This window comes from Bombus terrestris, chromosome 12 (genome assembly GCF_910591885.1).
Source record: "Bombus terrestris chromosome 12, iyBomTerr1.2, whole genome shotgun sequence".
NCBI classification, from domain to species: Eukaryota; Metazoa; Arthropoda; class Insecta; order Hymenoptera; family Apidae; genus Bombus; species Bombus terrestris.
Genome location: NC_063280.1, coordinates 6,761,725 through 6,774,152, shown reverse-complemented (window position 1 = coordinate 6,774,152; position 12,428 = coordinate 6,761,725). Strand labels below are relative to the sequence as shown.

Here is a 12,428-nt window from a genome sequence, read left to right as displayed (position 1 = left end):
CTTTGTCGAGAAATAATCAGGGTAAATTGAAATAAAAACGTATACAGCTACGACAACAACAGCAGTAACGCCCATTGTAATCTTTTTAAAGAAATATATCGCATAAGGTTTACGTACTGAATATTATAATTTCTAGAGGTTCTGCACTTATAATTATTATATAAATTCTGAATTTATAATTTATGCCTACTAATTTGTGACTATAACAAATTCTACAAATATAAAAGCTCGTATGTTAAAACGTCGTATATTAAGGTCGTACAGAATAATTACAATATTTAATGATCGAATATGTACTGCTTCCCTGAAATCAAATTAGCGTAGACGAAAAATTATTAGTCGAGATATATTACAAATTTGATTGAATTATTTGGCTTTAAATTGCTTTACAGATAATAATTGAGCATTATACTTTGCACAAAAGGGCATTGTAATCAAGTATGGCATCTAATTTGAGTGTAAAGCCATCTCATTAGATTCGTACACTGTGTATCTGTGCATTGAATTATACCAAGGTAATTTACACTTCTAAAGCAACCGAGAGTGACTTACCGTAATTTAATGTAAATTGCATTGTATAATTAATTTCCTTTGCCGAAAAACATACTCGTCGTCAAGAAAACGATCTAATCGAAAAATTAAACCTTTGCTTCTATAATCATCATTGGTATAATACTCGTTAATTTAATTAAATTCGTTTAATCGTAAATCGATGTCTGATGTACGGGCATAAAAAAAATGAATTTAAAAGAGCTGCAGCTAATTAATGTGATTAGTATAACGAATTGTTTTCTCTTCGCAAATGTTTCGTACGTTTCGACTTCAATTTTAACAACACGTGCTTAGTCCCATATAGCACAGCCTTTAATTAATAAAATTATCATGGAACTATTTCATGGCAGCCTTGTACGTGCGATATGCCAGAGACAAAAGAAAGAAATTCCGATATGTAATTAAAATGAACCGTTTGCTTTAGTCGATCTTAAGCTGCTTGTGTATCCAAGTACGTGTATTTCTTTCGAGCAATTATTTACACAGAGTACTGACACAGTGCCCTATAATAATTTTTAGTTAATTAGTGCGTATATAATGGCGATTACACAGACAGTGACTTTAGAATTGTTCAATCAAAAATTGTTCGATAAAAAATTAATTAATCTAAATAGAAACGTTAATAAATACATCATCTTGAATTGTAAATGTTTGCAAATTCTGAATATGATCTCTCCTAACGCGAAATTAAAAATCATAAACGTTTCTCTTAATTTGCCGCAACTGGGTCAAAATACACATTTGGAAAGTTACACAATTTTTTAATTGTAATTTTTAATTTTTGCTTCATTCTAAATATTAATTTTTGCGTCGTTATGACAGCTTTATCGTTCTACATATTATCGCAAGAAATTGATCTAGTTTCGTGGTTTGTAACAAGCTTGTTAACCGATCATCATTTATCATCCCGTTATTCTCAGATATCTTGATTAGACATTGATTAACTGGCCTGCGATAATATATAAAACGTGTCATAGAATTTCTTATAATCAACGCGACTATCGAGAAATAACATTGCTGGAAAAAAATGTATTTTCGTATTATAATTATTAATTCAGTCTTTTGTAAATAAAAAAAATGCAAAAATAAAAATGATTTTTTTTTTTTTTTTTAATAGAATGGAAGATACGAAACTTCTGTACGATGGGAAAATTGTTTAACAATTAAGAGGCCATAAATTATCGAATGGGAACGATTATAGGGAAAGTTCGTACTTCTACGTTCTATACCGCGTCATTTCATCATCATTCGTCATTTCATCATCATTTCATCCTACAACTCTTTAGCATTAAATGTGGAATTTGTTTCATCCTAAACGTAAGTGATTAAATTCTAATTACCTTTCACACTGATAGATTATTAATTAGGTAAACGAATAGTATCGTTAAATAAAAAATTATATTTTCGAGCAGTGAATTATCATTCTACAAGACGATGGTGGTAGAAAATGAAGTTATTTTAAACCACTCGTAGTTAACATTAGACTTTTCTCTGTTTCACGATCGCGTGTTGCCTTTCGCTATAACATGATCTTCCGCACAGCAATGTATTATCCGGAGAATGAAAAGATTGTCTCTAACGAAATTGTATTGGACTATTTTCGACGTTCATCGATTCTTCATATCAACTTATTACAATGATTTCCTTGCAATATTTTATTCTTACTATAATATCTTAGATTATATAATATAATATAATATAAGGAAAGAACGTCTTCCCTTTGGTACAAATATATTCCCTTTGATTTTGCGCAGCATTACAAAATGCTATGAACCTATATTACGTTTGTTATTTATAAAACGATTGTTAAAAATGATTCGCTTTGTTGTAATATGAGAAATATGAGATACTAAGGACCTTTAAAAGACGGCTTTAGCTTACAGTTACTCTCAATTTTCCACAGATATTATACACATCGTACTTTCTAAAAGTTCTTTTCCATCATGCATTGATTATTCTCACCAATCATCGTAACAATTTATCCTTTGCACGTAATCAATTTATCCCTTTTATTTCGGAGAAATCGGGACATGCTTCGAATTCTTATTTGGAAGATCTTTGTATTGGTTCCTCACCTCTATTTCGAATATAATAATAATTATATAATAATAATATAATAACAATATAAAATTCAGATATAAAAAAAGAAGTTAGTGCAAAACGATTATGTAGATAAATCGATAGATGCACCGACAAATGATGAAATTGCCCAAATTTTTATACGGCCAAAGATACGTTTGTCAGTCGAGGTAAATTGTTATACTTGATTTAAGTATTTCTATCTCGTTTCGTCGAGATACTAACAGATTTTCCAACGAACACATTGTGCCGGAATAACATTTTTACGCGATTGTACGCACTCAGCACCAAGGGATGTAGGGAAGCAATGGAACTCGATACAATGCTGGGGTGGCGAAAACGGAGAGAAATACGAGGAAAGAGAAAAATCGTCGCTAGATTTATTGTAGCATCCCTGCGATGGAAAACCGATAAATACGGGTATGTTGTAATGGAGAGAATAGACTTTTAAGCAACGAATTTCATCGACTTGCGAAACAATTTCAACGTTTTTCGAATTTTAGTAACTTTAACAAAGAATCGTAGAATTAATGTTGGTTCGTTTCAAGCTTTGAATCATACGATTCGAATTGGATCAGCAAATAAATCTAACTATTTTGCAATCACGGGATTCTCGTTGAGCCTTCCTGTACCTATAAAACTGTTTTCTCATGGCTTAGGTTGAGTCACCTCAAAGTTGTACAACTTGAGTTGAATATACCGCGATCACGAGCTCACCTCGGAAACGTGAAACTTGCGTTTAATTGTCATAGGAATTTGGACTTGCGCTGCTTAATTCTCATTCAACTGGCTACCTGAAACTGATCGAAGATGCTTTCTGAACAGATCTTGTAATTACGGACTCTTAACAGCCAGGATCGTGAACGTGATTACATTGCTTGAAATTCTTGCATTTTTACAAATACCATATGATCTTTTTACATTTCACGTTGACAATAAAATCCGAAATCGCCCACTTTCTATTATTTTCTATCTTATTCAACCAGATAAAGGTTCCACCTAAAAAGAGACTGGCATTCGTCATCGATAGTTATAAAAGAATAAAGCGAGACTAAGAAAAACTTTCTAAAATTTTGTACAGAGAACGACATTTTTAGTATTTACAATAAATTTGCACTGCAATAGCAAACAGCTAGGCAGACCAGCTACTCTGGTGTCATTCATATTCATACGTGCTACGTCGTAGTTTGGTTGTACGTCTGTCTATGTATAAATTGCACGCCTACATTACGTCACAGTCGAAATATTTACGAGCGCTGATGGTATAACAACGATGTGTTCGTGCAAGGTGCGTCTGACACGTTAAACTTTGTGTTGTAATACACTTTCTTTTGTGGACACTGTCTAACAATGTCTTTGTTTAGAAAGCCATAGTAGGTCAGTCGCTATCAAAGTCCGATGAAAGAACCTTTTGTGGCAGGAAGCAAACAATCAATAACGAAAAACGTGTACCTGATTTAGATAACAGATTCATTTTACCTTTCCAGAAAATATCGATAAGTTGACAAGACTATGACGAAGCAACGTTTGTTTTATTAACAATAATTTCTTTTAAGCATTTGGAATTACTTACATTTAAACACTTAGGCAATTTTTCACATCAGAAGGTTGCACTCTTTTTTTTTTTTCAATTGACATGAGTGTATTACACTATGCGTTCGCGTGTACGAAGCTTCATTCGTTTTTCATTGTTGTCTGAATTTTAGATTCTTCAGATATTGTTACATCGATGATAATGGATTATTCAGAGGGAAGAACAACTTTTATAAATAGAAGTTTCGTGTACGTTGCGAACTAATATAGTAACTGTATTGTGTCTCAACGATAGCAACCTTTGCTCCTCGTATGGCTGTTTTACTTACTCGCAGCTGGTTCGAACACAGCGAAGTGGATAACGATATTTTCGATATTACATTGCTGCAACATGGCAAGAATCTGATATTAAACGTTCTGTAATTGAAAAAGAACATGGTACGTTTTAAGTGCACAATTCATTAATTTCTGTGTTATTCGCAATTATTTAATTGTGTTACAACATCGTCGTTAAAGCGATCAATTAGTTCTACAAGAACGAAATGGCGATTCGATTTAATTAACGTATATTATGCATTTATCGGCGTTATTTAGCGTATATTAATGATGGATGGATCTACTTCAAAAACCATCTAGATGACAGCAAACAAGAGATTAAATTAAGCTCGATAAATCGATCGAATTGGAAACAGCAAATTTTTATTTTAAAGCGATGGAACGCCGTCTCGATAATATCGTCAAACGAGTACTTGAAATTTCTCGAACCGCTATATCTTGGTAGATCTCGCGGACGCGTCGCGACGTCTGTCGAACAGAAAATATTCCTTTCCTTCGAACGAACGTCGAAGTTTAATGGGATTGTCAATGTAACTCTTTGAATATTTATTTGACTGGACGTACACCGTCGACAAAATGTTCAAATGCTTGCGTGAAGCCGGTGTGCGTTCTTCGAAGTGTAGCCCTGAAGTTGACGTTCAGATAATCAACTTAAACGCGAGTTTATTTCGCGACAACAGAAACTAATTTTGTCGTCTTATCTAATAATACAACGTCTCATTATAATTATAATAATTTACGAAAGCTTGACCGATGGTTAATCGGTTATCGAGGGTATAATTCTATTAATAATCGCGATCAATCCGTGCGATTAATAGCAATCATTTAATCGCAAATTTCCGTGCTCACTATAGATATTGACCGTATTAATAAAACGGATGACGAGTACAGTTCTGCCTGAAAATACACGATAAACGGGCATAACGTAATTAACACGATTGCAGGCAAAGATCATTGCTCATCGAAGAGAATATGATGAATGGAATCTTTTGTCTTCTATAGAAAAGCAATTTTTAAACTCGATCCATCGACCAATTCCATGATACCAATTATGCGTTTTTATTTGGCTTTGACATTTTGCGTTCTTTTATTGCAAACTTTGTTCAATTTTCTGTTTAAATACGCCTATATGTTTAAATCCCTTTAATCGCTAAATAGTATTAAAATCGGAAAATAAAGAAAAATGGATTTACCTTGATTTTCCACGCAACTTTCAGATATAATCTGTCGGCTTTGAAACTTATTCAATCAAAAACTGCAGTATCTCATTTACGTAAATAAATACCGAAAGTAACATTCACATGTAAATAGCATCAAACTGCAACGTTTACGATTAGAAACGTTTTTAAAAGGCACAGAGGAGAAGGCGAGCGCGCAAGAAGCGCACTATTAGAAACTTTAAATTAACGCACGATAAATTAATTACGCATCACGATACCCGAACGATTTTCCCAACGTTCGTCAGCCTCGACACGATATTAAAACACGAAGGGATACAATCAACGAGTCACCAGGTGTCTCGTTCCCTCTCTGTAGACGTTCGAAGATGCTTCGCCGTGCTCTTCTATCGATCTTGAACTACTTACTGGAAGTCGAAGGATCCGTGTCCTCCTGGTAGGATGACGTAGCCGAAACCGAAGGATTATCGCGAATGTTAGGTGCTCGGAAAGACGGAAACGCGGTTTCCCATGAATCGGGTTAGTTGCAGGCGTGTCATGCGGAATACCGGCTGCTTTTCTACAGCGGCCTTGTCAACGTCGTCGTCTCCTGAGTAAGGATCGAGTTTAAACAAACCAAGACCCAGCCAGGAAAATGAGGAGGGGCACGCGAAACAGGCGTATATAGAGGTTTCCAGCCATGTCGTTCGACCATAGCACATCCACGTTTCGTCCAAGTCAGGGTATTTTTTGTGTAAACGAGCGTTCCTCGTTCGACCAACGACAGAGAAAATGAGAATCCTCCATTCCCTCGTAAGTATTAGCATCGATCGGTTCTCGTGTCTTTTGGGATTGAATTTCCGTTTGGAATTGGAATTCGGTTCTTGTTAATGGAGATCCGTCCCTCTCGGTACCAAGTATGTATCATAATTGAAATCTACAATCGAATTGTTTTAAACAATACTCGGTATTTCGTACGTTTTTTTTTTTTTAGTTCTCTGCCATCTACTATCGATGATCGTGCCAGGTATACGTTGGAAGAAAGTTCCTTTCAGAATTTTATATCGTTTTATTCCTCGTAGCGAATTTTTCTTCCCTTCTGATCTAACGATTTTAAACGTTTACTTACTTTTATTTCAAAAATCGTCGCTAACTCTTGAATCTTTTAATATTTAAAAATGAGATGTAGCTGTATGCGATAGCAAACTTGTGGTAGGAGGATATATTACGGATTTTGAAGATGATCTTGTGTAAAAAAAGGAAAATACGTATGATAGAGACGTGGGTTTTCTATTATTTCGAATTTTCTATTTGAAATTTTTACTTATTTCTGTCACCACGCAAGTGTCGTGTACATAACCCAGAGGAAACGGTTCTATTTCTTTTCTTAACATCCGACCGCTGTTCTCTGTCAATATTTGCAATTAGTGGAAACGAAAGTGAGCGGACTTTAGATAACAGGGAAAAAATCCAGTGGAACAATTTTTTAACACTGTATCTGTTATCAGTTTAGAAAGGATATTGCAGAAAATTCTTTGAAAAACTGTACGCTCAACTTTTCCAACAGTTTTTTCTATTCTTGTTAGTGATACTATCTGCAGTTACAAATACTATACTATAAGCTGTACCATTTAACAAAGCATTAAAAGCTACAGGTTTCTTTGTCACTTCCGTGCATGTTGATAAATACTTTTACAGTTCGTTGTTTGTTCAATTGCTTAACGAATCTCGCTAGATAAAAGAGCACATGTCACGTAATACGTACGTATGTTCTACCTACAAACAGATAGTAAAGACTGACAGTGATGATTCATTATTGCAATGTAATCGCCCTTAATTTATCTGTCGACGAAGCAATTGACTGTATCGTCGTAAAACTAGCCATAATTTCATAAGTATAATAACATTTGTTACGAAAATAGTACTCGTTTCCTCATCCGCTAAAAATAAATAATTTTCATTTGCTAACATAATATTCCACTTTCTTGTTATGAACCTATTTTTTAATATTTCACGAAATAGGATAATTTCATCAATAATTAATTTTCCTATTAGATGATATTTCTGCACATCGATTATGTGATTATGTATTATGATTATCGATTATTATTTGTGTGTTATATTTACGTGCGTCTAATTGCCGTGTTAAAATTTCTGCTATATTTCGTTGTACGCAAACGTACGGTGTCATTCGTTAAAACATCAATAGAGAAGTTCCGCGCGGAAACCGCTGGAAATTTGAAAAAATCATCATTTTGACGAATTTATCGAGCAGCTATTTTCTATCCGACGAAATATGTTGTGAAGCTGAACATTTTGAACAACTTTTTCCTATGCGTATACCGACGGTCAGCCTTGTTTTTCGAGTTATGTACGTGGAGAAATATTTCGCTGCTTTAGTTTCTAAGCTGGATTGGATTGATAGTAATAAATAATAATTAATAATAATAAATAAAATAGTAATGAGCGGCCGGTGATATCGATTAATATTGCTATTCAACTTGAAAGCTAAGGCAAGCTAAGCTGCGCCGGTTATGTGTATTTATATCTAAAAATCATCAAACTGGGGCTGTTCAGCAAGTTTCTCAAAATGTTGCTGATGTTTCAATTTCCTGCAGTTTCTGCATAAAACCATCGGAGTCGTGACGTTCGTTTATTGATATTCTGTCTTAATGAATGACACTCTTTTCGTGAGTACCCATCGCTTTGCATATTGTGAAATGTAGCTTACGCGATCTATTTTTAACATCTACAGTATTCGTTTTAGTGGTGTATTGCATGTTTGTTCATCACGCTAATCGATATTGTATTCTCAATTTCAGATATTATTTCTCGGTTGTTTATTTGCACTCGGCAGCGGTGCCATTGAATCGTCGGAACCAAAGTTAAGCAGCAAATTAACACCGGTGAACAGTCCATCGTACGAGAATAACATCAAAGATTTAACAGCGTCTGCGAGCGATCGAAGTAAGTGCTATTACAGTAAATTCTCGTGTACTTACATAGACGAATCGGTATGTAAATCTTGAAAAAAGAATTTTTGTCCTGACCAAGTTACAAATTTATTATGCCTATTTTTTAATAAGTTTTTTAATCAAAATTTGTATTATCTCGGTTCTTCTATTAATTTATTTCATTATAGACGATTACGCTTTGTGACTCGTTTTAAACAAAATTTCAAATGGCTTACGTTAATTAAGCGATCGTTCCTAGAATTCTACATTTTTTATCTCGTTCCATGGTATGTAGAAGCATAATTGCAAAAAAAAAGAGAAGAACGAAAGAAAAAATAGAAAAGGAAGACTAGCGTTATTTAGTGCATTCAAAGAAGGATACTCGTAACTGCATAATTACAAGAGCTCCGTGGTTTTGTCGTCGTTGCGGCGAAATTACGACTGTTTCTAAGCATGATCGATCGTTATCCAACCTTTTCAACGTATTAAATAAGTGTGTCACTACCGTTCCCACGATCGAGCACTTCAAATGGTTTTCATTGTAAAAAACTGACATTCGATATAATAACATGCTAATCCAACGAGACTAGTCGAAGGTCCTCCGACAGTCGGCGGCGTCTTTTCTAGCAACGGCGCCGTGTTCTGCATTAGATCATTGATATAATGACTCACGTAACGGAACAACAGAATCTGCATACACGACGCGTGCGTGTTTCCAATTATTCGAATACTGCAGCGATGTCAGTTGATTTCATTTCGATTCGCAATAGGAAGCAAATTTTATTATTTCTGCGTGAGAAAGGAAGAAAGAAACATAAGGACGAAGAATCGATTGATTTAAATTGAGCCTGTCTATTTGTTAAAATATAATTTACATCGAATCTGTGAATATCCACTTTCCAATGAAAATGATTATTGCGATAAAACTTCAAATCAAAGGATTACGACGAATCTCTTAACATCTGTTTCCGTGCAATAATTACCGATGTTTTTAATTAGCTACAATAAGGTCTATAATTGTGAATGCGCGTATGATCTTCGTAAAAAATTCTATGGAAACTCGGTGAACGATACTTGAATGAAACGTTAATATTCCAAGATCTTTCGTTCAAAATCTAATTGTTAATTGCCGTAGATGCGCGTAATTATAGACACACGGCCCATGGCATTCATATTCATAAATCATAGTACGCTGATTCTCAATTCAGGGGACGGCATTTTCATCAATTGCAGCTAATTGAATTTAAACGCGATTTAATTTGCAAATCTTGTTCGGTGGACATTGCGCGGTAATTGATGATTCATAAACTCATCATTCAACATCGCGTCATTTCCGCCACCATAAAACGGTGTGGATGAATGACGTGTATGTGTGAAAAAGCGTTCTACCATTCACTGGCATTCGCCAAGGTTCTACTGATTATCTATTCTTCTGTTCACACTGTGAGGCATAAAGTAATCTTCTCGATTCATGCATGTTTTTCATTGCTCTTCAAAGTGTAATCAAACAATTGTAAATCGCGACATTGCTGATAACATCTCTCTCTCCCTCTTTCAATATCATTTATTTGGGAAACTTTTGTACTGAATACTTCTGAATAATAACTTTTGAATTTTCGTTTAGGAATTTCCAAGTATTTCATAACAATTGGCCTCAATTTCCTTATAAATTACAGTAATTCGCATAACCATTCTCTTGTCGTCTCGAGTGTTCATCATTTGCATGTGAATCCTTCGAAATCAATAGCTTTTTGTCGTCGATTGTAGTTAACACGAACGATCGATTATCGAATAAACATGAAACACACGCATATAGGCGCATATAGACACGTGGACACGTATGTTTTTATTAATTTTTCGATATGAGATTGACTGACAATTTTATGAGTACGGAGATTATTATTAAAAAATTCAAAATTTCTTATCGACGAGGATGTATCAGTGATCGATTAACGCTACTCCTTCGAAAACGTGGATTTTCTTAAAAGTTCCATTGGTTCCAGCGTTTCACCTTAGCAAAGAGTATGGTCAACCTACAGGATACGGTGGAGGCGGACCATATGGAAGTTATCTTGGTGGTTCGATTTATGGTCCTGGCACGGTATATCGTGGAACAGGCTTGAGCTCGGGATATCTAAATCCAGGCTATAGAGGCTATCCAGTGGGTGGGCCAAGTGGAATTATCGGGGGCGGCCATATAGGGTGAGGTTTCAGCACAATTCATAAATCTGTCACGTGGCTGACTTTTTAAGCAAGTGGTTTGTATAGTATGAATAAATTCGTAACGAAGATATTTTCGGAAGAATTTACAATAACTTATTAACATAATAAAAGAGTCGCGGTCGAGAACGTAACAGTTCTTCCTGTATAGAAAATCGTTTACTTTCGACTCGAAAGTTTATCCGATGCATCTTCGAATTTCCTGAAATTTATATTTAACGCGTATCTTTGATACCGTATTATTTAATATCTAAATTGTTGAATTTCTTTGAAATTATTGAACTTTTATCTAAATTATTGAAGATATTTTTCCAGTATATATGGTGCGAACGAACAACGTGTAAAAGCGACCACGATACAATTTTGGAGAAAATCGAGTTTGAAAATTTATCGAGTATAGTTGAACATGGTTAATCGCGAACTGGAGGCGGCTAACTAAATAATCTACAGTAGGATCATTCTACGTGTGAAAATAAATCGAAAACGTAGAATAAGATTTTTTCTCAACACGCCTCCGAGAAAAATAAATTTGAAAATTTACTAAGCGGATTCTTAACCAAACACGTCCAAACTCCGTTTTCTCGGAAATAAAGCTTTAAATGGGAAAATTTTATTCTACATTTTCGATTTATTTTCACGCGTAGAATGATCTGTCGATTATTTAGCCTTGTCATTCTCGAACTAATCAATATTCAAGTATTCTCGATAAATTTCCAAATTTGGTTTTCTTGAAAACTAAGCCGAGAATAAACAAATACTATTCCACATTTTTTCCTTATATTTTCCACGAGTAATTTCGATCAGATCCTTCTATGAATATTTTCACAAGCAATGCGTGGTTCTATTAAAAAAACGTAAACGCGAGAGTTTAACGACACTGATTTTGATCGATAGCGTGCGCCACGTTATTTCTCTTCGCTCGAGCTAACGATTCAAGATTTTTTAATCTTTTGATACCAGGTATGGCTATTACGGGAACATTGGGTACAATCCGGGATATAGAGGCTATGGTGGTTACGGGGGTTACGGAGGATATGGTGGAAGCACATTAGGGGGCTATGCTGGGTATGGCAGTGGATATGCTCCAGGTGGTTACGGTTCTGGTACTTACGATGATGGATACTATGGGTATGGTGGACGCGATAGTTACGGACGTTACGGTGGATTAGATGGTTATGGACGTTACGGTGGATTAGATGGGTATGGTTATGGGTATGGAACTGGATATAGTGGAGGATCGAATTATGGATCCTCGTATAACGTAAGGAGCAACTACGATCCGTATCGCAACACCAATTATGGAAGCTACGTTGGTAATCCATCGGGATACAGAGGTTATTCTTAAGTAGAACGAGGAGTATCGTAATTTACAATAGATTTTGCCTTTTTAAGAAAGGATGCAGCGCAATCATTACAGCAGTATTTGCCAATACTGGGTTTAACTGTGCATGTGGAGTGCAAAGTTTCATTAATATTAATATTAGTTATTAATCTGTATTAACATCGGTAGATTGTCATTTTGTATTATTATGATTGATATTTCGTGAATGATGTACATGATAATAATAAATACAGACCGGTTATTAAAGCTATCTAT

At 34.9% G+C, this 12,428-nt stretch overlaps 1 protein-coding gene across 2 annotated transcripts; it reads left to right on the top strand.

Annotated features, from left to right (window-relative positions):
* The first annotated feature begins 6,316 nt into the window (after nucleotides 1-6,316).
* LOC100642296 (keratin-associated protein 19-2) lies at nucleotides 6,317-12,419 on the top strand. Of its 2 annotated transcripts, none has more exons than XM_003399886.4 (4): nucleotides 6,317-6,470; nucleotides 8,480-8,624; nucleotides 10,615-10,813; nucleotides 11,792-12,419. In XM_003399886.4, exons 1-4 carry the CDS (start codon nucleotides 6,450-6,452, stop codon nucleotides 12,174-12,176), a joined length of 750 nt encoding a protein of 249 aa, XP_003399934.1. In that variant the 5' UTR covers nucleotides 6,317-6,449; the 3' UTR covers nucleotides 12,177-12,419. The 2 variants fall into 2 exon arrangements, with proteins under 2 accessions (XP_003399934.1, XP_020721611.1); XM_020865952.2 differs by having other exon boundaries at nucleotides 10,600-10,813.
* Nucleotides 12,420-12,428: the final 9 nt, after the last annotated feature.

Excerpts from the sequence above, each read along its gene's own strand:
- LOC100642296 (XM_020865952.2), top strand. The coding sequence starts at position 6,450 with ATGAGAATCCTCCATTCCCTC. Across the intron at positions 6,471-8,479 it reads TGAGAATCCTCCATTCCCTC|ATATTATTTCTCGGTTGTTT; the intron begins GTAAGTATTAGC and ends TCTCAATTTCAG. Across the intron at positions 8,625-10,599 it reads AGCGTCTGCGAGCGATCGAA|TTCCATTGGTTCCAGCGTTT; the intron begins GTAAGTGCTATT and ends TTTTCTTAAAAG.